The sequence below is a fragment of the Emys orbicularis genome, chromosome 18 (assembly GCF_028017835.1).
Source record: "Emys orbicularis isolate rEmyOrb1 chromosome 18, rEmyOrb1.hap1, whole genome shotgun sequence".
Lineage (NCBI taxonomy): Eukaryota > Metazoa > Chordata > Testudines > Emydidae > Emys > Emys orbicularis.
In genome coordinates, this window is record NC_088700.1 from 11,913,245 (window position 1) to 11,935,757 (window position 22,513).

General features: G+C 56.0%; 2 protein-coding genes across 2 annotated transcripts in view; both read right to left on the bottom strand.

Moving 5' to 3' along the window:
* The window catches only part of ASS1 (argininosuccinate synthase 1), a 78,950-nt gene extending 71,489 nt beyond the window's left edge, over positions 1–7,461 (bottom strand). Inside the window, exon 1 of the mRNA XM_065418794.1 lies at positions 7,397–7,461. The gene's annotated coding sequence lies outside the window, so the exon portion shown is untranslated. The remainder of the gene's footprint in view (positions 1–7,396) is intronic.
* Positions 7,462–15,895: 8,434 nt separating this feature from the next.
* The window catches only part of HMCN2 (hemicentin 2), a 115,084-nt gene continuing 108,466 nt past the window's right edge, over positions 15,896–22,513 (bottom strand). The window contains exons 92-98 of the mRNA XM_065418725.1: positions 21,890–22,012; positions 21,085–21,219; positions 20,503–20,631; positions 19,479–19,799; positions 18,915–19,034; positions 16,649–16,775; positions 15,896–16,232 (exon numbers count right to left, since the gene is read on the bottom strand). Of these exons, the coding sequence (XP_065274797.1) occupies positions 15,896–16,232; positions 16,649–16,775; positions 18,915–19,034; positions 19,479–19,799; positions 20,503–20,631; positions 21,085–21,219; positions 21,890–22,012 (1,292 nt within the window). The remainder of the gene's footprint in view (positions 16,233–16,648; positions 16,776–18,914; positions 19,035–19,478; positions 19,800–20,502; positions 20,632–21,084; positions 21,220–21,889; positions 22,013–22,513) is intronic.

Here is a 22,513-nt window from a genome sequence, read left to right on the forward strand (position 1 = left end):
GATCTGCACCACTAGGACAGAACGTTGATCTTGCTTCCCCCAGCAGCCGTCACCCTCCATAACTCCATCCACCCAGCGAACTATGAAATGCTGCGGGTGGAGGGGCGGGGGAGGGAGAAGGACAGGACACATGCATGTGGTGGCAGCGTAAACAGAATCCAGAGACATTCCCAAGCATTGTCTTCCCATTACACACACACACTACAATTCCTAAGAGGGAAAGCCTCCAAATAGGGAAACTGAGGCAGGGACTTGACCAAGGGGACCTGGGCCTCATTTATACTGGGAAAAAGCACCATGTTAGAAAACGTGCACAATGCTAACCATCGTTTGTCCTTTGTGTGGACTAGCTGTATTTAAAAACATGCTAGCAGGTCTAATGGATCCCAGGGTTAACTACCAACCTGCTGACAGCAAGTCCCTAATTCTACACTGACCAGGCAGCAGGGGGTGCTCTGGGCGTGGTGATTGGGATAAACCGTCAGAGGGTGACAGGGAAGCCAAGTGCTACTTCGGGGGCTGTAGGAAAATGGCACTCTCTGGAGGAGGAATGTATCTACACTTAGAGCTGGGTCTGATTCCCAGCTCGAGGAGACCTACTCCTGCTAGCTGTCAGCGAGCCAGTGTGCTAAAATCAGAGTGCGGCCGCTCCAGGTGAGCAGCGGGACAGGCTAGCTGCCCCCGAGCGTGCACACATTCGAGACCCTAGGCAGATACTTGGGGCAGCTGGCCCGTCCCGCTGCTGCGGCCACATTCTGATTTTAGTGCGCTGAGAGCTAGCACAAGCATGTCTCATTGGGCTGGGAATCACACTCCCAGCTCCAAGCACAGACGTCCCAAGGACTTACTCGTCTGGGGCATGACGGCCATGGAACGCCCTGGGCTCAGGGGAACGAAAGCCAGTGCGCCCACACGCTAGTCGACCCTTCCCCAGAGTCTGTTAGCAGCAGAGCTGGTGGAAATGCTCATTAAACAATGTTCATGCCGGTGGCAAACCCTCCGCCGATTTCCACAAGGTGACCTGCTACTCTCCAACCTACATCTCTGGCGTAAGTTCAAAGTCTGCCTTAGCAGACAGTCTGGTTTGAGCCCAAGGCTGCTGACCTCAGTGTCACTTAATGTGCTGTCCAGGCTTGGGGCTCTGAAAGGAACAGGTCAGGCACAAAACGGGGCCGGGAACCTGCACACTAAGGAACACGCCACCTCCTACGGTTCCTGCTGCCAATGCCTGGAACCAGCATTTCAGTCAGGATTCCGAGCAGTGACTTGGGCGAGCAGGGAGTGTACACGCTGGTTCAGGTTAAACAGGAAATTGCCCAGCCCTGTCTGAGTGCCTGGAACGAGGGCATTCTCGCAATCCCAGCACAAAGGAACTTTCACTTCTTCCTAGAGGCAAGGGGTCAGATCTATTGGTGATGTAAAGTCGGCAGAGCTCCATTAAAGCCTATGGGGCCATGCCACGCTATCCCCGTAGTGAATTTGGCTCAGTGCTGTCAGTTTCTAAATGAAAAACAGGCAGATTTAATAAGCAGTACATCCCATATGCCCAGCAATGACTTAGCTTCCCCGAACCTTCCCCTTAGCCCTTCCTGATTTCAGCATTAGCCAGCCACTCCCAGAGCAGGTGGGGCAGGCTGGGATTAAGAGGGGAATTTTCAGAAGACACCAGCTGACATCTCACGGAGCATTTTCAGAGAAATGTTTTATTTCACAGTCATTCTGGGTGCATCTTTGTCCCTTTGGATGAGACAGGACGTTTACACCAGGGCAGGAGTTTTGTTTCTTACTGGACCAGGTTAGCAATGACGATAATCCCCATGAAGACAATGTTTCTCTGCCGTACAATATCCCCTTGTTTCCTTTGAGTGAATGTAGTGCTGGGGAAAAGTGCCCTGGAGAACGCAGCCCTGCCTTTATCCACAGAAAAGGGACAGGACCCAGAGCAACCACTGCTAGGAATAAGGAGGGAGTTTAGCCTCTGTGGTCCAGTCAGTCTTTGCTTTCTCTTCTGAGATTGCCAGCAAAAGGCCAATTAGTACCAGCTGTGGTGTTTATGAGGCTGATCAACATATGCTGGCTAGCAAATATATCTCATATTAATAATATGTATTTGCTGTACCAAAGATACATTAGTATGCATTGAGCACAAATAATATAGCAGTTATATAGCCTAAATTGGCCTATACCTTGACTATAATCCTGTTCTCTTATACCAAGTATCCCATAACACCTTGCATTAGCTGAAGTAAGCTTTGGCATAAGCAGATAGGGAACTTGTCAAAATCAAGACACATTCATTCTGTGTCTTTGTATAAGCTTGGGAAATACCTTCACAGACCCCTACCTGAAATGCTAGTTTCCAAAACAAAGTTAAGGAAGAAACAGAAAAAGTTCGGGAACGGGGACAAATGGGTTGGATTTTTGTGAGGTGTAAAGGAATGTGTAACTCATATAAACACCCCCAGCTGGAATGTGTCACTTTGGGAGCACACCTCCTACATAAGGCGAATGTAACACCGCTGGGCACTTGTCTTATAAGAACTGACCAGAGACACACAGGCCCCCACACCCCCAAACTCAGTCAACACAGGCCACCAATCAGCCATCAGGATGTTTATTTCCCCCCTCCGCTTTTGGCCACTACTGACTTCAAACCGAGGTCGCAGAGATGCACACGCTATTACCAGCAACCTGAGCATCCAGTTCCCATCTGACAGGACAGCAGTATAACGAACAGCTCTGCCAGCCGATGGGTAATACCTGGCTCAGCTCATTGTCACTGGAAACTAAACTGACACCACCAGCTCACTGTGTCACGGACGAAGGAGCCAGCCAATTGAAACAGCGTTTAGTGATGTGAGGGGGTATGAATTGGCAACCTATGGGTTAAAAACACTATCACCCATTAACAGTCCCCCGAGCCTTCATTAACTTCCTCTTATTGACCCATCATGGAGTCTAAATTCCACCAAGCCCAGGAGATTAGCAAATAGATGCCTGTCACTGACTACAGTCCTCGGGTCTCCACTCTCATCTCTAGTGGGAAACATGCCAGCGTTGAAATGGACAAGGCTCCTGCTTATTGAAAGTGCAGGAAACTCGTCAGTTTCAATCCCACCAACTCCAGGAGGGAGCTGTCAGAGTGAGCAAAGGGGACACGGATAGTCACATGTTTGTTTGCAGTCTCAACAAACCCAGCTTCCTGGGGCATGAGGATAAGGGTCGCCCATCTGGGATGCTCACACTTGTTGCAGCCTCTGTTAAGAGAGATGATTTTACTATCAAGGGACCATTTTCCAACAGAACACATCTGTGAGATGGAGGGGCCAGATTCTGGGGCCTTCAAACTCAAGTGCTTCTTTCAAAAGTTTGCCTGTTCCTGGTGTGACTTCCCTACTAATAGTCCCACAATCTTTTCCACTGCAGCCCACTGTAACCTCCCAGACAATGATCTCAGCTGCAGAATAAACAGGTGGAGCAGGCAAGCCCCTTAGTAAAATCGGTACTTAGTTCTTTGTATCACCGCCGCCATTTATACATTGGAATAAATTCACAACTATCCCTGTGAGATAGTGTGACGCTCTGTACCTTGGGGGAACACCTGACACCCCCATGTTGGTCTTTATAAAATGATTTTGTGGTATCCAATGCAAAGTTTGTCATGATGGGTGTCTTCGGAAGGCTCATAATGCACTGAACATGGTTGTTATAGTAATTGTTACAGTAATGTTATAGTAAGGTTATAATTTCATGTATATAGTTATGAGGCTGAAAATGTATCCTCGTGGCTTAAAGCAAGCCCAGGCAAAAACTCTCCAAGAAGAGAGGCAGTTCACATCTCGCCAGGGCATGGATGGGATAAACCCAGCCCAGCCTCACAGGAACAATGGACACTGGCTTAGGCAGCAACAAAAGAATCTGTGAGACCCTCGAGTGAGTCACTCCCTTTCTTTGGGCAGTTTGGGACTGCGATGAGGTAATGCTCACCTGACTCAGAAGGGGGTGGGCAAAACCAATAGGAAAGAAAGGACATGATAAAAGGGAGAGACATTTTGCCATGCTCCCTTTTCCACCTACATCTATAGACACCACCAAGCAACTGAACCACTGATCAAAGGGGAGGGCCTGGCTGAAGAGCCAGACTATGGTGAGAAGCATCTAAGTTTTAAGGACATTGAAAGTGTTAAGATCAGCTTAGAATGCGTTTTGCTTTTATTTCATTTGACCAAATCTGACTTGTTATGCTTTGACTTATAATCACTTAAATCTACCTTTATAGTTAATAAATCTGTTTGTTTATTCTACCTGAAGCAGTGCGTTTGGTTTGCAGTGTGTCAGAAACTCCCCTTGGGAGAACAAGCCTGGTACATATCAATTTCTTTGTTAAATTGACAAACTTATAAAAGCTTGCAGCGTCCTGCAGGCATAACTGGACACTGCAAGACAGAGGTTTCTAGGGTTGTTTCTGGGATCGGAGATATTGACTAGTGTCATTCGCTTGCTAGCTGGGAGCAGCTTACATGCCAGAGGCTGTGTGTGAACAGCCCAGGAGAGGGGGTTCTCACAGCAGAGCAGGGTAAGGCTGGCTCCCAGAGTCAACGATGGAGTGGCCTAGCAGATCACCGGTCCAGACAACACCAGAGGGGAACGTCACAGGTAGATACTATTATCCCCAATGGATGGGGAGACCAAGCCAGAGAAATGAAGGTCAGAATACTGTGGGTGCTGGGCTCTTAAAAACCAAGCCGTGAGTTTTTGAAAACTTGGCCCTCAGGGACTTGCAAAGACAAACTAGAGAGAGGTTGCACGTGTTAGAGTTGGGATGAGAACCCAGGAGTTCTGGGTCCCACCTTGGTACTCATACTAATAGGCTGCATAGACACTGCGAGAAACACAGGGACGATTTTCATGCACCTGTCCTCCTTAATGAAGGGTGAGGGAAATGCAGTTGGAGAGATTTGGAGCAGGGTTGTTCTCTACACAGTCTGGATCACCACAGTTTCCTGCAAGGAGGCAGTGACCCAAAGCTTCTCGCCCCTGGGGATCATGCCAAGAAAAGCCGAGCCTGGCCAGGAAGGGAGAGGTGTTTCCTGCATTTCATGGAGTTTATGTCTGGGGACATTAAATCAAGAGAAAAAGGAAAGCAAAACCCAGATCAAGGGAAAGTCTTTCTCAACATCGCGTATTGCTCTGTAGCCATTTTCGTAGGACCCGAGTCATCCTTCTTACAGGAACTTCAACAGCAAACCGTATAGTTGAGCCTTCCCCAGGCTATTTGAAAAGGCTGTCGGGTGAGGTCAAACAGCTGTTGATTTCAATAACCAGCCCTGGGCAAGGGCAGGTGTGTTTGCCTTCCAGACACACCTGCCTGCCCAGCACTATGCCAGGCTAGTTGCTCTTGGCACGGAGAGTAAGGAGGGAGGGGAGAGGCGGGGTGGGTGGTGGAAATACCCTACTAGAAAGAACCGTCCTCTCCTAGTGTTATTTGTGTGGTGGCAGCACTCTATGCACCCATCACAGGACCCCACTGTGCTAGACGCTGTACAAACACAGAACAAAGAGACAGCTCCTGTCCCAGGGAACTTATAGTTTAAGGCCACATCTATACCAGGAATGAGGTTTGTGTTTTAACCCATTAGCTAGTCCCTAGGGTTTACCTGGACCAATGAACACATGCTAACCCTACAACTATCCCCTCTGCACTAGGGGTGGAAAATCCTGACGCCATTGGCAGAATTTCCATTGACTGCAACGGGGCCACAATTGCAGCCTAGGATTTTAACGTGTTAGAAGAAAAAGCCACACATGCTCACGCCCCATGATTTCCTAGTGAAGACAAGGCAGCTCACGGGCATACAGCGCCTAGCACACTGGGGCCCTGGCTCACGACTGGGGCTCCTAGGTGCTGCAGCAAAACAGAACAACAAGCATCACTATTGCTGGGGCCGGGAACAGTGTTGTTCCAGGGCAACAAGCCCTTGACTAGGGCGATGATGCTGCCGGAAGCTGGAATTGTTAGCACCGTTTCTAAGGCATTCCCTGACCCTGCCTCAGCCAGCCGAACAACTCTCCCACCTCTCCCCACGTCAGTCACATTTCTAGGCAGTTTTCGCTCCTCTGAAACCTCGTCCCAGGTCAGTGGGGAGGGACTGTACCCCCCACCCCACCCCTCAGCTCAACCTCGAGGACCTGGCAGAGACCCAGGCCCAACAATAAGGTGAGAAGGCACTAAATGAGATGGGCTGGCTCATGCGGAGTTACTGGAGCCTGACTATTTAATTCACTGCCTGCCACTGTGTCCATTTCATTTACTGACAGGGAAGGAAGGAAAACAACAGAGCAGCAGCCAGGCTGAGGAGGGAGGGGGGTGGCTGTGCTGGGGAGTCAGCGCCGGGGATGGAGGGAGCAGGGTGTTGCCTCCTGATGAGCAAGGGGCTGTTTGATCCTCCAGCCCCACAAAATGCAGGGGCACCAAAGCAGAGGGGTCCCCTTCACCAGAACCTGCCCCCCCCATTGCTTCCACACCATGGCACCTCCTGCTGGCCTCCCCCCACTGGTCCCCAGCTCCCGCCAGCCTCCCCTCCACAGGTTTCCACTGACCCTCACGCCCCCCAGCCTCCCCCCACTGGTCCCCAGCTCCTGCCAGCCTCCCCTCCACAGGTTTCCACTGACCCTCACTCCCGCCCAGCCTCGCCCCACTGGTCCCCAGCTCCCGCCAGCCTCCCCTCCACAGGTTTCCACTGACCCTCACTCCCGCCCAGCCTCGCCCCACTGGTCCCCAGCTCCCGCCAGCCTCCCCCCACGGATCTCCACCCCCCAGCATCCCTCCAGTGATCCCTCTAGCCTCCTTCCCCCCCACTGATCTCTACCACCACCACCCCACATCCCTCTGCTGATCCCTCTAGCCTCCCTCCCCCACTGCCCCTCCCCGCCAGCCTCCCCCACACTGGTCCCCACTGACCCTCACTCCCCCCAGCCTCCCCCAATGGGTCCCCACAGATCTCCACCCCCCAGCCTCCTCCCACTGGTCCCCATGGATCTCCACCCCTGATCCCTCTAGCCTCCCTCCCCTGCGCCTCTCCCCATTGATCCCCACTGACCCTCACTCCTGCCCAGCCTCTCCCCACTGGTCCCCAGCTCCGGCCAGCCTCCCCTCCACAGGTTTCCACTGACCCTCACTCCCGCCCAGCCTCGCCCCACTGGTCCCCAGCTCCCGCCAGCCTCCCCCCACGGATCTCCACCCCACAGCATCCCGCCAGTGATCCCTCTCCTCTAGCCTCCTTCCCTCCACCGACCCTCCCCGCCAGCCTCCCCCCACGGATCTCCACCCCCCAACATCCCTCCGCTGATCCCGTAACCTCCCTCCTCCCCAGCGTGCCCCCCCGCGCCGAATTACCCCGAAAGGCGCCGCCGGCTCCGCTCCGGACGCAGGGAGGCGATCAGGCGATGGGGGTACCGGGGAGAAGCGCCGCGGCTGCATCCCTGTTATGAAGCGCGGCAGGGCGGGGCCAGGAGGGGGCGTCTCCCTGCCGGGGGTGGGACCCGCGGGAGCGACTCCCCTTCCCGCAGGTGGGCCGGGGGCCGAGCCTGCCCGCGCCTCGCGGGAAGACACCCGGACCCGGCCTGCAGCCGAGTGCCCCGGACCCGGCCAGCGCTGAAAGCTCGTGTGCACCTGGCTCCATCAGCCACACGCGCCCCGGGCCCCGGCCATGCTGCTGTTCCCGCTGGCGGCAGAGCCCCGGCACAAACCAGACCCCGAGCCCTCTGGCAAGCGGCCCCCCAGCGGCACAAAGGCACCGCCAGTAAAGCCCGGCCCCCGCCCTGCCCTCCGGCTCTTCCTCGTCCCCCTCCTCTCAGAAGCTAACCCCACAAGGGAGAAGGGCAGCATGGAGTCTGTGCCCCCGGCCAGGCCCAGCTCAGCGCTCCAGCTGCAGGGCAGGGAAGCTCTGGGAAGACGGCTCAGCACATGGGCGGCAGCAGCTGTTAAAATAGTGAATGTGACAAACTCCTACAAGACTAACTCCTTTGCTGCCATTGGCAGAATATTGATCTGTTCGCTCTTGGCTCCATATTTTCTTGACTATTATTACTGGACCTAGTTTGGGACCCTTCTCCCCGGGCTGACCATTGCTTATTACACTAAACAGAATTGTCTCTGGTACCTTGTGTGCCTCCGCCTGCCTTGTAGCCACCTGTTGGCTCTCATCTGGTGATTGTAGGCTCTGTGGGGCAGCACCTACCTGATGTCTGAGGATAGCACAACAGGGCCCAGATGCCTGATTGAGGGCATAATGTAAATAATGACCAGCAGCACCTATAGTAATGGAAAAATATTTACAGAACATCCACCCCAAAGAAAAATATAGATTTTGAAATACAGCCCCATGCAAGCTCTCTGGCTAACAGAACTGTGTGTGTGTATCATTGTTTGTGTGTGTGTATATATGACTAAGTGTATGTGCCTTCATTATTCTCCATGGACTGGCACAATTGTTTTTAATGCAAATGCATTGCTAATTGATATGGAAAATAGTAACACTCCATACTCATATAGCAGCTTCCAGCTGAGAATCTCAGAGATTAATGAATTGTTGTCGTTTCATATGGATTGTCAAAGGGGACAAGCATTATTAGCCTGACACAGTTTAAGGCCTAAATTTTCTAGAGGCCATTCACTTTGGATGGCCAACATTAGATAGGGCTTGACTTCCTGAGATGCTAGGCACGACCAGCTCCCACTGGAGGGGTGGGCCGGTGTCAAACTGGAAAAAACAAACAGGTGCTCCCCCAACCTCTGCTCACAATCCAGGCTCCACCCACATCCAAAATGAGATTGTAGATTGTGCAGCTCTTCATAGTACTACCAGGCAAGATTTTTATTCCATGTTCATCACTGTGGTATCTGTTCATCCCTCCTCTTTCTTGCATGCTGAGATCACCGGTGTAATAGTTAACAACACGGACATGTAATTTGTCATCATTAGTCTCTGGAGTTAACACATCAAGTGAAATGAATAGGTGGCTATTTCAAATATCAGCCTTGCAGTTTTAGGCTCTCTCTACAGACATCACTGCAAGTGTTTACACCCAATTCACAGTTCGGAGACGTGCTTTGTGGCCACAGAACACTACAGAAAGCTTAGATTCTGGACCACAAGGTACAGACACTAGGAAAAGGTACCAGGAGTCAGGCCAATTTAACCCCTGGGTTGTTGGTGCTCAGCACCTACGAAAATCAGGCCCTAGCTGTCTTAAATTGGTCAAAACAGAGACCCTCAAAATTCGTGTCTATTTTTGAAAATTTTAGCCTTCGGTGAGTTGCCCACAGTCGTGCAGTGAATCGGTGGCAGATTTGGGAATAAAGCCCAGATTTTCTCAGTCCCACTCCTCTGCTTTGGGCAAGTCACAATCGCTCCATGCCTCAGTTTCCCCACCGGTAAAATGAGACTATCTCTGTAAAGCACTTTGATAGCTATGCATCACATGTGCTATACACATATGATTTAAATATCTGTAAAATGGGAATACCGTCCTTAAGACACTGAGATCTATGGAAGAAAAGTGCTAGATTTTATTATCAACCACAAACCCACTCTTCCTTAGCTATCCAAGCCCACAGATTCTTCCCCTTCCTCCCAGCTGAATGTGCACCTGTCTGCGCCTCAGAGGCATCCTTTGATTGAGAACATAACTCACAAGTTATTAAACAGCTGACAGCCCGCTGGGTCGTTTATTCCCCTGTGTACAAAGTGTCACTAGCGACTGCTTTCCTCATTACAGAATCCTCATGAAGATAAATGCAACTGACAACCCAGCCCTTCTTGTTCTCTGCTGCAAGGAGCCTGGCAGCCCTGTGCCCGCTCCCATTAGCCCTGGTGAACTGCAGTAATCGTTCGTCATTGTCAGCCAGCATGGTACAATTGCTGGGCATGCTGCTGTAAGGGCCTGCGGGCTAGGGACTTGTCCATGAGAAGGCAGCAGCACAGGGCTATTCTGCAATGACACAGGACATTGCTGATGACAGCAAGAAGATACCTTCCAGCTGGGGTAAACCCTGACTAGCTCAAGTGTGCAAACCCTGAGGCCTGGGTAGTTTCAGTGACGGGGTAGCACTCGTGCCAGCACAGCAAGAGGAAATTAAGGGGGGATATGATAGAGGTCTATAAAATCATGAGTGGTGTGGAGAAAGTGAATAAGGAAAAGTTATTTACTTGTTCCCATAATACAAGAACTAGGGGCCACCAAATGAAATTAATGGGCAGCAGGTTTAAAACAAATGAAAGGAAGTTCTTCTTCACACAGCGCACAGTCAACCTGTGGAACTCCTTGCCTGAGGAGGTTGTGAAGGCTAGGGACTATAACAGGGTTTAAAAGAGAACTAGATAAATTCATGGAGGTTAAGTCCATTAATGGCTATTAGCCAGGATGGGTAAGGAATGGTGTCCCTAGACTCTGTTTGTGAGAGGGTGGAGATGGATGGCAGGAGAGAGATCACTTGATCATTACCTGTTAGGTTCACTCCCTCTGGGGCGCCTGGCATTGGCCACTGTCGGTAGACAAGACCAGGGCTGCCCAGAGGGGGGGCAAGTGGGGCAATTTGCTCCAGGCCCTGCAGGGGCCCCCACGAGAATATAGTATTCTATAGTATTGCAACTTTCTTTTATGGAAGGGGCCCCCGAAATTGCTTTGCCCCAGGCCCCCTGAATCCTCTGGGCGGCCCTGGACAAGACACTGGGCTGGATGGACGTTTGGTCTGACCCACTATGGCCATTCTTATGTTCTTCTTATGTTCAGTGTGTCCACACTAGCCATGGTACTTTGGTTGTGGTTTTGTCCCTTGCCCCTAGCTGAGCAGAGGGGCCAAAGGACTGCATGGGCCTCTGAACTTGAGCTCTAGTCTCACACCTTATGGGTGACGCCTTCCAGGTCAGTGGCCAGATGAGAACATGAGGCCACGCACGGGAAGTTTGCTGTGCCCCTGGCCATGCTGTCCCTCTTCCCCAGACAGCTCCAGCCTCCAGGGACGTCGATCAGGCGCCTTTCACCAGCACTGACTTCTCTGCAGTATCTTTCAAAGCAAACAAGGAACTAAATCAAATGTCCATGGAGCGAAAGAAATGTCCTTTTGCTGCATGAAATATTGACAGGAACATCCCCAGGGACAAGCCCGGCTTCCTGCCGCTCTCTGCCAGCAAAGGGCCTTGCAGACTACGTCTTCAGCTGTCTTCCAAGACAACGAGCTAACACAATTGGGAAGTCTTTAGGGAGATGGCGTCTTGATGCCTGACTGATGAGTGTAGTTAATTTCACATGTTCTTGGTTTTCCATTTAACCACAACCTGGTGCACCAGACACATCAGGAAACGAGGCCTCTTCTGTACCAATACTAATACCACCACCTAGCTCTTATCACCAGTAGATCTCAACGCACATTGCAAAGCAGGGCAGTATCATTATCCCCATTTAACAGATGGCGAAATTGAGGTACAGTGACTTGCCCACGGTCATGTAGCAGGCCAGTGGCAGAGGTGGGAGAACCCAACTCTCCTGAATCCCAGTTCAGTGCACAATTCTTTAGGCAACACCAGGTCCAGGACTCACGCTGCCATGGGGAGGTTGAGGGAAATGCCCAGTTCCCTTTTGAAACTAAAGCAGGAAATCCCCAGGTTAAATATTTAGCCTTCAGTCACCCCTAGGAACATCTGTTTGATCCATTTGGCCGACCCCTTAAACCCAAGATGGTACAGTGGATGCTGGGACCGGCAGGCTCTGCAGATTATCCCTCTGTATTGGAGAGGAGAGCAATTTCACCCTGTTCTGTTTTAGGCAAAATGAGGTAGGTGGCACCCACGTTCCCAGCACATTGCAAAGCTTGGGTTCCCCCGAGACAGAGGGGCTTTCCCCACAGCTGAATGCAGCCACCTCTGGAATATGGCTGCCTCTCTTGTCCCAGCAACACACCACCAGCAAGGTCTAGAAGAGGGAGTGGTGAACGAGAGACACCCTCCCCCTGCTACAAATGATTGCAGTCACATTGAATCCTGCCCTGCTGTATCCTTGAGGGCTGGGAGATTACAGGGTCAGACGATGTTATCAGGCACGATGTTATGCATTACACGGGGGTCTGGGTGGTGGTTTTGCGGGGGAGTAGGTGGGTCAGGTGACTGGGAAAGAGGGAGGCGTTTGCAGAAGCAAAGCGACTGGTTTCATTCACATGGCTCCAGCTGAGGCAGGATCAAGCCTGTCCCATGTAAGCTCCAAACTTCCCAGCTCCCACCTAGCCGGACAGCAGCACAGGGCGGGGCCACATCACGAGGGGGCGTTTTGAAATCCAAATAGTTCTCTCATGACTGGGTCACTTGACTTCAAAGGACATGGCCTCCTCCCCGCTTAGCAAGGGCATGGGGGAACTGGGAGCCAGCGCCGTGTGAGGATCAGCACATCGCAAAGGGCAGTGCTGCCTAGCCCAGGTCAGGCCCTGTGCAGGGACAGAAGCACAACGGAGTAGAGCCTAGCAAGCCCCCGAACCTGCTGGGAACTGATTCCAAGCATCAGCTTTGGGTGGGGGCTGAAAACCACCTGACTTGGGCTTGGGTCATCTCTGATCACCGCCCTGCCCGGAGGGTCGGCCCAGTGCCCAGCTCCTGCAGCTGCAGAGGGAGAGAGCCGGCCAGTCGTGGCGCCGCTCCCTCTGCAGCGCACACAGTGCCGCCGGCAGGAGCTGGGCATGCAGGTGCTGCCCAGCGTGTCCAGCAGGAGCTGGGCAAGCAGCCGCTACCACGCTGATCCCCCAGGCAGGAGGCGGGCAGAGCCTGTTCGCAGGCACAGGGAACGGGTAGCTCTCCCCAGCCAAAGCCCCAAGGATGAGGCAGTGGGTGTGGTGCTGCTGACGCAGGTCTGGGTCAGGTCTGAAAACAATGCCACCCTCTGGGGTCAGGGTCAGGTTATCGGCGCTCAGGTCACGCTCTAAAATGAGGCCTGGCCTGAGCAGACCGAGCACCAGCTAGGTCAATGCAAAGCACCAGGCACAAAGCAGGCAAAGGGCCTTTGCGTTTGCAGGAGAGCTCTGCACAGTACCAGCTGTAGCAGAGACGTTGGTCTTTCCCTGCAGCCCCTTCACCCCAGGGCTCGGCCCAGCTATCGTCCTGTGTGCAATTTCCAGGCTAGGCTTTAAGCATCCCGTCTCTTACGGAGCCTGAGCCGATACTGCCGCAGCCAACGGGCCTCTTTCCATTGACTCAAATGAGTGGGGATCAGTCCCACAAGGACACTCTCTGGGTGGGCGTGAGATGTCCAAACACCTTCTCCTCTTTATGGGGAGCTCCCTCGTTCAGATGGTCCCAACTTGACCCCTTGATGATCCTAAGAGGTCCCCAGAGCAGGAGCTCCTTCTGCTGATATTGCTATGGTAACACACAAGAAGTGGGGAGGATACTCTTTCCACCTCCCTGCTCCATCACACAAACCCAGTTATTTCAAATTACCATTGCAGGTCACCTCTACACGGGACCCAGCACCCCCTCACTGGCGCTGAGCACAGCGCTACAGCTAAAGTCAGTGCCCCCAGCACTGTGAGCAGACAGCCCTGTGCCCTCTGACCTGACGAGGGGGCCCTCCCCAGAAACAGAGATAAAGATCACTGAACGGAGAAAGGAGCTTTGTATCTCCAGAGCCCATCTGTTCCTGCAGCTTATTCCTGCCCCCCCCGCCGCCCCCCCCCCGAGGTCATAACTGCACCTAGGGCCTGATCCTGCATCTACCATGGTCACTGACACAGCTCTCATTGGTGCCAGTAGTACAGGATCAAGCTGTGAGGTACGTGATGACTGGTGCCCTGTCACTGCTGCAGGTGAATAACTTTGAGCAAGTCACCAGGGCTTAATCTGTGCCAGAGCTGAGCCCTGGCACCTCTGGGCCTGGCAGTTCCGAGCCCTGGCACCTCTGGGCCTGGCAGTTCCTAGCCCTGGCACCTCTGGGCCTGGCAGTTCCTAGCCCCGGCGCCTCTGGGCCGGGCAAGTCCTAGCCCTGGCACCTCTGGGCCGGGCAAGTCCTAGCCCTGGCACCTCTGGGCCTGGCAGTTCGTAGCCCCGGCGCCTCTGGGCCGGGCAAGTCCTAGCCCCGGCGCCTCTGGGCCGGGCAGGTCCTAGCCCTGGCGCCTCTGGACTTGCTGCATCAGTTATGAATGTAAAAAAAAATGCTTGAGCCCTGGCACCTCTTTCATTACAAATTAAGTCCTGCAAGTCACTCACCTCCCCGTGCCTCAGTTTCCCCATCTATAAACTGGAGACAGATGACATTGGCCTCCATTGTAAAGCGCTCTGAGATCTACAGATGAAAAGCACTGTAGAGGAGCTAGGTGGTGTCTAATCTCCAAAGCCGATGGGGACGCCTGGAATGGAGGATACGAATGAGACAATGGGTCAGATCCTGCCCCACTGAGTTCAGCAGCAGCTGGCTGCAGGGACGGAGAGCAGAATCAGGCCCCAAGCTCCAGTCCAAAATCCGCAGAGCAGTCATGCAGTGCAGGAGGACGATGCCCTCAAACAACACGACTGTTTTACTCACGAAATCATCTTTATTTGGTACAAAACCAGAAATAAATAAGTGTGCCGAGAAACCAGTTTGATTATAACAAAGACTGAACACGAGGGAACTAACCTTTTAATATGTGGTTACCTACCAACCCTTCAGCCCTGGAACTCCCTTCCCAGCCCTGCCACATCAGCTCGGAGGCTTTTTAAACATCTGCCTCACCCAAGACTGCACAGTGTGTGCTTGGCCTCGAGTTGGCTCCGGGACCTGTGCAACGCTAGCAAACCTCTGCACCGTTGGCAAGGCTGAAACGTGCATCTCAGCTCTCCGGGGAGTACGAACCTGAGCATTCAATGCATGGACAGGGCACTGGATGGGGACTCAGGAGACCTAGGCACTGACCTGCTGGTGACCTCTCTGGGCCTCCATTTCCTCTCCCACCCTTGAGCAATGGGGCTGTGATCTCAGATGGGGTCTCTAGGTGCTACCCTGATACAAATGGAAAAGAAGAGCAATGGCCCGGTGTCTCCAGTGTCTATCTCAGGCGAGTCACAGGCTTTGTGATTCCACCCGAGAGCCAAAAGCCAAGGAGACTAACAGCCGCTTGGTGATTTTCCCTCCCAGGTTCTCGGTATCTCAGCTCTGATTGACCTCAAGACCACGCAGGCAGCTCTGTTTGCTTAAAAGCCGCATGTGATAGCAGGCCCAAGGCCAGCCCCATGTTGCAAGAGACTAGTGCCAATAGCATCTGATGTTTACGCCCCTCACCCCTCCACCACAGCGGAGCACTGCAGGACACTGCATGAACCAGTGCCTCAAGCACATGCTCCTCTGCGGAGCTAGTAGGTGAAGCGATGGGTGCAAAGTCCAGACAATGAGAGGTCAGCATTTGCGGGCCTCCAAACTGCCTTGGCACCATCCCACGGGGTCAAGGCAATTTAGCTCACAAAGGGATTGAGCCATACGGCTGGGAGTAGGGTTGCCAGTTTTGGTTGGACGTATTGCTGGAGGTTTCATCACATGACACAATCTTGAAATTAAAGATTAATCTTGAATTCCTGGAGACTCCGGGACAATCCAGGAGGGTTGGCAACCCTAGCTGGGAGCCAAGGGAGGGGAGTTTTACAGGATCAGGGGGAACCTCTTGCAGGGCACTGAGCTGATTGCAGGCAACAGGGCTTGGGGATCCCAGGGAGACACACAGGGGACAACGGGAGAAGCTCATCTCAGACTGAGCTGATGCCCCCTACGGGAGATGGAATCAGGAACAGAAGGGGAAGGAGACAATGTCTGGTGGGGTTTGGGGCGTGGGATCAGCACCTTCCCCCTTCCTCTGCCCATTCCCAGCGCCCCCTGGCTGCCATTAGTAGGGGTAGGGCGAGACAGAAATGAGGATGAGGAAGACGCTCCATGCCCGCTGCTCGCCATGGGCCAGGGCCTGCACCTTCAGCCGATAGACGCCGGCAGCGTGGAGTGGGCGCAGCGTGGAGAGGATGCCCTGGCCTCTCTCGTCCCGGAGGGCGAAGGGGCTGCCCGGGTCCTGCTCCAGCAGAGTGAAGACGGTGCGGTTCTGCAGGAGGCTCCCCTGAGAAGAGGCGGTGAGCTGGACAACGTCGTGGCCGGCCGGGATGCCAAAGGGCAGCGTGAGCAGCTCGTACTGCAGGGTGAAGGGGCCTCCTGAGCTGCGGCGGAAGCACACTCTGCACGAGAACGGGCAGAGAACGTGGGTGAGATCACAGCTCCGCAGAGGAGAGGTCGCACGGTCTGAGCGTAGGGCTGGCAGCCAGGACTCCTGGGTTCTAAGCCTGGCTCGCTGGACAGCCTTGGACAAGCCACGGAGCCAGTCTGTGCCTCAGTTCCCCCACTCGGAAAACTGTGTGTGTGGGGGGGTCAGAATTGGCAAGTCTCAGCACTTTACCCCTTCAAAGTGCTAAGTATCATTAATGCCCTGAAATGGGCATGTGCCAGTCTGTGCCCAGGACCTGACCACCCCCCACAACCTGGCAGCAGAGTGGAGAAGAGCATTGGCGAGCTGCTTACGCCAGGAGGAGAGGAACAGCTGCCCTGCTTGGGTACGCCCCCCCAAAAAGAACTTCTCTCCCCCCCCAAACCTTACCCTGGGCTGGAGCCTCTCCTGTAGCCGGCGGGGCAGGGTGTGTCCAGGCACTGGGAGCCTCCCCGCGTGTTAAAGCACAGCTGGTTCGGGCTGCACTGAATCCTCCCCTCTGCACATTCATCTATGTCTGCAGAGGAGAAAGGGGGGGGGGGTGAGGAGAGACAGTGGGGCCGGGCTCTGCTGCTCATTGTATCACACCCCTCCGGGCCTTCAGGCGAGCAGCTGCACCCTGGAGAGCGAAGGGCTTTCTCCATGAGCCCATTGCAACGAAGCGCCTCCATTTTACCCGCTGGGTGAGCTGCAGAGTCTGCTGACAGCAGGCACCCGCCCAGTCACTAACATGCCCCCAAAGCAGACCGTGCATGACCATACTGCACTTGGGTCCAGGAAGCAACATAGCCCCACGGGGGCACCACAGCAATTCCTAAGCAATGGCTTGGCAGAGGGGGCAGGAGGACCATGGCCCTGTGGGCTAGTGGCTTGAGGCCAGGCATAGGAACCACGAAGTTCTAAGCCTGGCTCTGCCACTGCCATGCACTGTGTCCCTTGGGTAAGTCACATCACCTCTGTTTCCTGCTCCATGAGTTGGTGGCAGTGTGTAGTGAAGTGGCCTGGCTCCCGACGGCCCCAGAGAGAGAGGAACTAGAACCGCCATTCAAGTGGGCGGAGCCACCACCACCTGTTCCCGCCCCCCGGAAGTCAAGGGGCGGGACAGGAAGTATAAAAGCCAGGCCCCAACACTCAGTTGGAGTCGAGCGGCCGGAGAGGACAGACGCTCCTGCTCGGGCTCCTGCGAGACGGAGCCTACCCCGAGCCCGGTACTTGGACGCCGACGGACCGAGCCTCCCCAGAACCAGGCATCCAAACACCCAGCGCCGCTCAAACCTCCCGCTCGGCAGGTACCCCGAGGTGGACTGGCCCAGCCTGCCCCGAGCGCGGTACCCCGAGGTGGACCGGCCGAGATTGCCCCAAGGAAGGTATCCCGAGGTGGACTGGCCGAGCCTGCCCTGAGCACGGTACCCCGAGGGGCCACCCGAACCTGAGCCGGACCCGACACCGGAGGAGCGGCCCGACCTAGACAGCCCCCAGCAACTCGAGGAGCCCATGGTGTGGGACCCCGCTGCCGAGCCCAGCGAGGAGCAGGTACCCATGGAGGAGGGGATGGGAAGTAGCCCGGGGATAGCAGACCCCGAGCCTATGTCAGTGTGTTGCGGGCAGGATCCCCACTGACCCTGCGGCAGACGGACTGCTGCGGATAGGGCCCCGGGCTGGAACACAGTGGAGTGGGTGGGCCTGTGTTCCCCCCTGCCACGCCGGGTGGCAGTCTCTCCTCCTCCCTGCCTGAGGGCCTAAGCCCTGAAGTACTGTGTGTTTGCTGCCCTGCCCTGATTGAGGGCCTGGGCTTAAACTACTGACTTTGTTACTGTGTGGTTGCTCAGCCCCTACCTGAGGGCCTGAGCCTAGAACTGCTGCTTACTGCCCCGCCCTGACCTAGGGCCTGGGCTGCCACCCACTGACCCAGTCCCTGGTTAAGGGCCTGGGCCCCAGAGAGACGGATTGTTTGCAGCCCGCCCTGACCCAGGGCCTGGGTTGCGGTTACCTGCCTGCTCACTCCCTGACTAAGGGCTGGGGCTTCCTGACTTTGTGAGTGCTCCGCTCCCGCTACCAGGACCGGAGCCCCTTGAACCCTGGGGTATTACCCCGCCCTGAGCTAGCATACGGGCTTATTTGACTGGGCAAGTGCTCAGCTCCGGCTGCCTGAACCGGAGCTTAGGACTGGCATACTGCCCCGCCCTGACTGAGGGCTGGAGCTCCTTGCAGCCGCAGGGAGCCTTTTGTTTAGCCCCGGCCTAAGGGGAGGAACCCCGAGACCTCCCGCACCGAGGGCTGATTCGGCCGTGTAGTGAGGCGGCCTGGCGCCCGACGGCCCTTAAGAGGGCGCAAACCCCCTCACCGGACTATTACACAGTGATACTAAGCTGAGAGCGCCATTGTGAGGCATGGGAATTTAATGGGCCAGATCCAGCCCTGGCATAGCTCCATTGACATCCCTACAATGATGCCCCTTTGCTTGGGAGATGAAAAGTGCAGCCCAATGCACGCAGTGTGGGAGCCTGGCAGTTGGTGGGGATATTGCTGGAGCAGCAAGAGGCGGGTGTGAAATCCAGGGTTTAGAAAGGGAGGAGATTGGGGTTTACATTATTGAAGTGGCAGCGATGGACGGACACACACACGCTTTGGAACAGTGACACACGCACGCACTGACCCCGGCAGGTTTTCCCATTGGGCAGCAGCCGGTAGCCGGCCGGGCACAAGCACTGGTAGCTGCCCTCTGTGTTCCTGCACTCGTGTTGGCACAGGTTCCGCACCTGACATTCGTCAAGGTCTGTGTAAAGAGGGGGGAAGAGAGAGGAGAGATTCCAAGTCTGGCACACTTCAGTGCACTGCTGTGCCCCCCTCCCTCCCCGCGAGGGGCAACCTCCAGCCCCACGTGCAGCATGACACTGCCCCCGAGCCTTCAGTGCACAGCCACCATGGTGCACCGTGCCACTGAAACAACCCCGCAAAGGCGTAAGGCCCTGGCAAACGGTCCCCTTCACCCACCCTCCTGGGGGGGGATCTGGCCCAGGGAAGCCCCACTCCAGCCCCACGAGGGACCAAAGGCCTCGGCCCCGGAGAGACCAATTCCATGGGGGAGCAGGTAGAGCCGCAGAACGGCTGGCACGGCAGGGAGGAAGAGGGGAAGGAGGAGCGAGGAGAGTGGGTTATAAGACGGAGTTGGGCCTGTTCCGGCTGCATCGCGCCAAGGGTCAGCAGCACGTGGCCTTACCAGTGCAAAGTCCGTTGCGCCTGGTGAATCCCGACGGGCACTGGGCCTGGCTGCCGGGGCTCAGGGCCTTACCAGACTGGCCGAAGGAGAGCCAGGTGTAATAGCCTCCCCCGGGCGATCGGCCACTTGGTCTGAGCCACTGCAGACGGGTCCCTCTGTTGCTGACACGCGTCACGTTCCCTCCGGCCTTCTCCGGCCCAGTGCAAGACTTGCCATCCCCACGTAAGGTCTCCCCAGGCGGGCACAGGCATTTGTAACTGCCCTGGAGGTTGCGGCACTGGAAAGCACATGGCGGAGGTACCCGCTGGCATTCGTTTATGTCTGATAAAGAGAGAGAAAAGCCAGCGTGAGTCCGAGAGCCCAGCAGAAGCTGCGCTGGCTAGTGGCTAGAGCAGGAAATAGGAACCCGGGATTCCTGGGCTCTGTTCCCTGGCTCTGGGAAGCAGTGCTGTCTCCTGGTTAGAGCGGGGGGGACTGGGAGTCAAGATGCCTGGGTTTCTATTCCTGGCTCTGCCGCTAACGTGCTGTGTGACCCTGAACAAGCTACAGCTTAGTATCTCCACCGACAAAGTGAAGAGAACACTTCTCGATTCCCAGCACCGCAGAGGGCTTGTAAGGGTTCATGAACGGACAAGGCCCAGCGCAAAGCATTCACACCCACCACCCAAGCACCCGCCTCCTGAAGCTTCACTGGCAGCCTCCCGAGCGACTCTCCTTCCCCCCTGCTCTCACCAGGGGGCGCTCTCGCTGGGCAGGGGGAGAGAGCAGGCGGCTCCCTCTACAGGTGCCGGAGTGAGAGGGACTGGGCAGAGGAGAACTAGCTGCGTTACTCCAGCAGCAACCTGGGGGGTCGAGACCCGTCTCCGGACTTGCCCAGCGTCACAGAGCGAGTCCATATCCGAGTCAGGAATTGAACCCAGGAGTCCTGGGGCCCACCCCCCCGCACTCTCCGGCTCGAACCAGCAGAAATGCTGCCTCCCCTGCTTTTCTCATTGCATGGCAAAGGCCGGCAGGTCCGTGTTACCCAAGCAGGGTCGGCCGGTGCCCTGGGTCCTGTAACCGCGGGGACACGTGCAACGGTGCCCACCGACCGTGTTCTCACAGATCTGGTTGTAGCGACAGGCGTGGGATCCCTCCGCGCACTCGTCCAGATCTGTGGGGAGAACGAGAGGACAGGTCTCCCGGCGGGCAAGTCCCGACGCAGCAGCTAAAGCCATGGCCCTCCTCGCACATCATGGGCTGAGACGCCAGATCACTGACCCCTGGTCACTGCCTGGGACCTGTCTTGTGTCCAGCCTCCTGCTCCGCTTTGGCCTGTACCGAGCATGGGGCCGATCAAGGGCTCCCTGGCTGGGCTCACTGAGACTAACTCCCCTCTCTGCTAAGGGGGCCCCCAGGCGGGGCAGGATGGGGAGAGCTGGCCCTGCTGCTGCCCCTGTCCCACAAGGCAGAGGACTCATCCCTGGGCCATCCATCGGGCCCCTGGCACAGGCTGGAATGCCCCACTGGAGAGCCTTAGGGAAGGAGCGCGAGCCACGCGACGTGTGGAATCCACCGAGGAACCTCCCTCCCCATGGGCTGGGCAGGAGAGCCCAGGGGCCGTTACCTTCACACCCCACTCCATCCACAGCCGGCCGGAAGCCAGCCCCGCAGCGCATCAGACACCGATAGGCCCCCGCCAGGTTTGCACACTGCTGCTCCGGGCGGCAGGCGTGGGTGCCCTGCGCACACTCGTCCACGTCTGCGGAGAGAGCCCAGCACCAGTGCAGCTGCCTCACCCCCCTCGCCCACGGAACCTGGCAGCAGAGGGGCTGCTGGGCCCAGGCTACCTCCAAGAGAAACCCTCCGCCCTCCTCTCTGCAGGGAGGCCTCCTGCCGGTCTCCTTCCCATTGGGCAGGATCGGTGAAACTGCCCGTGGCTGCTTAACAGCATCGCCTGACCCCCAGCCGCCGCGCCCTTCAACCTCTGGCCCAGCAGGGCGCACAGCCATTCCCACGGGGGGGCTGAATATGCCGGGGGGGGTCTTTCCCCCCGAGACATCCAGAGAAGAAGGATCGAGTGGTCTATGGGGCAGCCCCCTGCTATGTTCCCCAAGGGAGCTCCCAGGGCCAGACTTGCATGTGCTCCTGTCCCCAGCCTCCTAATGTTCCCAAGGGCACCCACCACCTCTAGGGAAAGGGGCCTTCCTCGCCCTGGGGAGAAGGCCGAGGGGGCATCCTCTCCCTCACTTAAGGGCTTCTGGAGGCTCCGGAGATCCTTGTGGCTGGGATCGCTTGCTCCCATGCTGCGAGGGCGCAGGGCGAATTGCTTGTGCTCACACCCAGAGGCTGTCCTGTCCTGGGCCTGCAGCTTCCCTGGGAGGTCAGGCCAGTGTGGGTGGAGGGAAGCTGGAGAGTAGTCCCTTCCTTACCTCTGCACTCCCTGCCATCCGGCGCCAGGGCGTATCCAGTGGAACAGGTGCAGGAGAAGCTGCCCACGGAGTTGTGGCAGGCATGGGAACAAGGGCTCTTCGCAGCCGCACACTCGTTCTGATCTGGGATGGAGGGAAAAGGAGTCACCGTCCCTTCCCAGCAAGAGCCTGGGGTAGCATGTGCCACGTACGCCTCGGTTGCCCCCACCCTCAGCACCGAGGCAGGCGAAGCCAAGACGGCCGAGGAGGAGGCACCTCAGCAGAGGTTACTGACCCAGAGGTCATCTCAGAGCAGAAGGGAAGCAGAAACCATGCCCTGGGTAACTGCCTCTGGAGAGCTGCAGCATGTGCTCCAACCTCACCTCCTGCCCCCGTGCAGCACCTCTCCTCACCCTGGCTGGGGCGGCTCCCAGGGAGCATGTGCACATCTAGTAACTGCCTCTGCCGGCCACGGGGGGCCAGAGCCTGGAACCAGCCCACCTCCCCCAGCGGTGCACGCTCTGCCTCCGGCAGCCGGGGGAGGGGATGGCCGCACTGGAGCTGGAGATGCAACTGCAGGCGGTGCTGGGTACACGTACACACGCCAGCTAGTGTGCTAAAAATAGCAGCCCAGGCGCGGGCCGT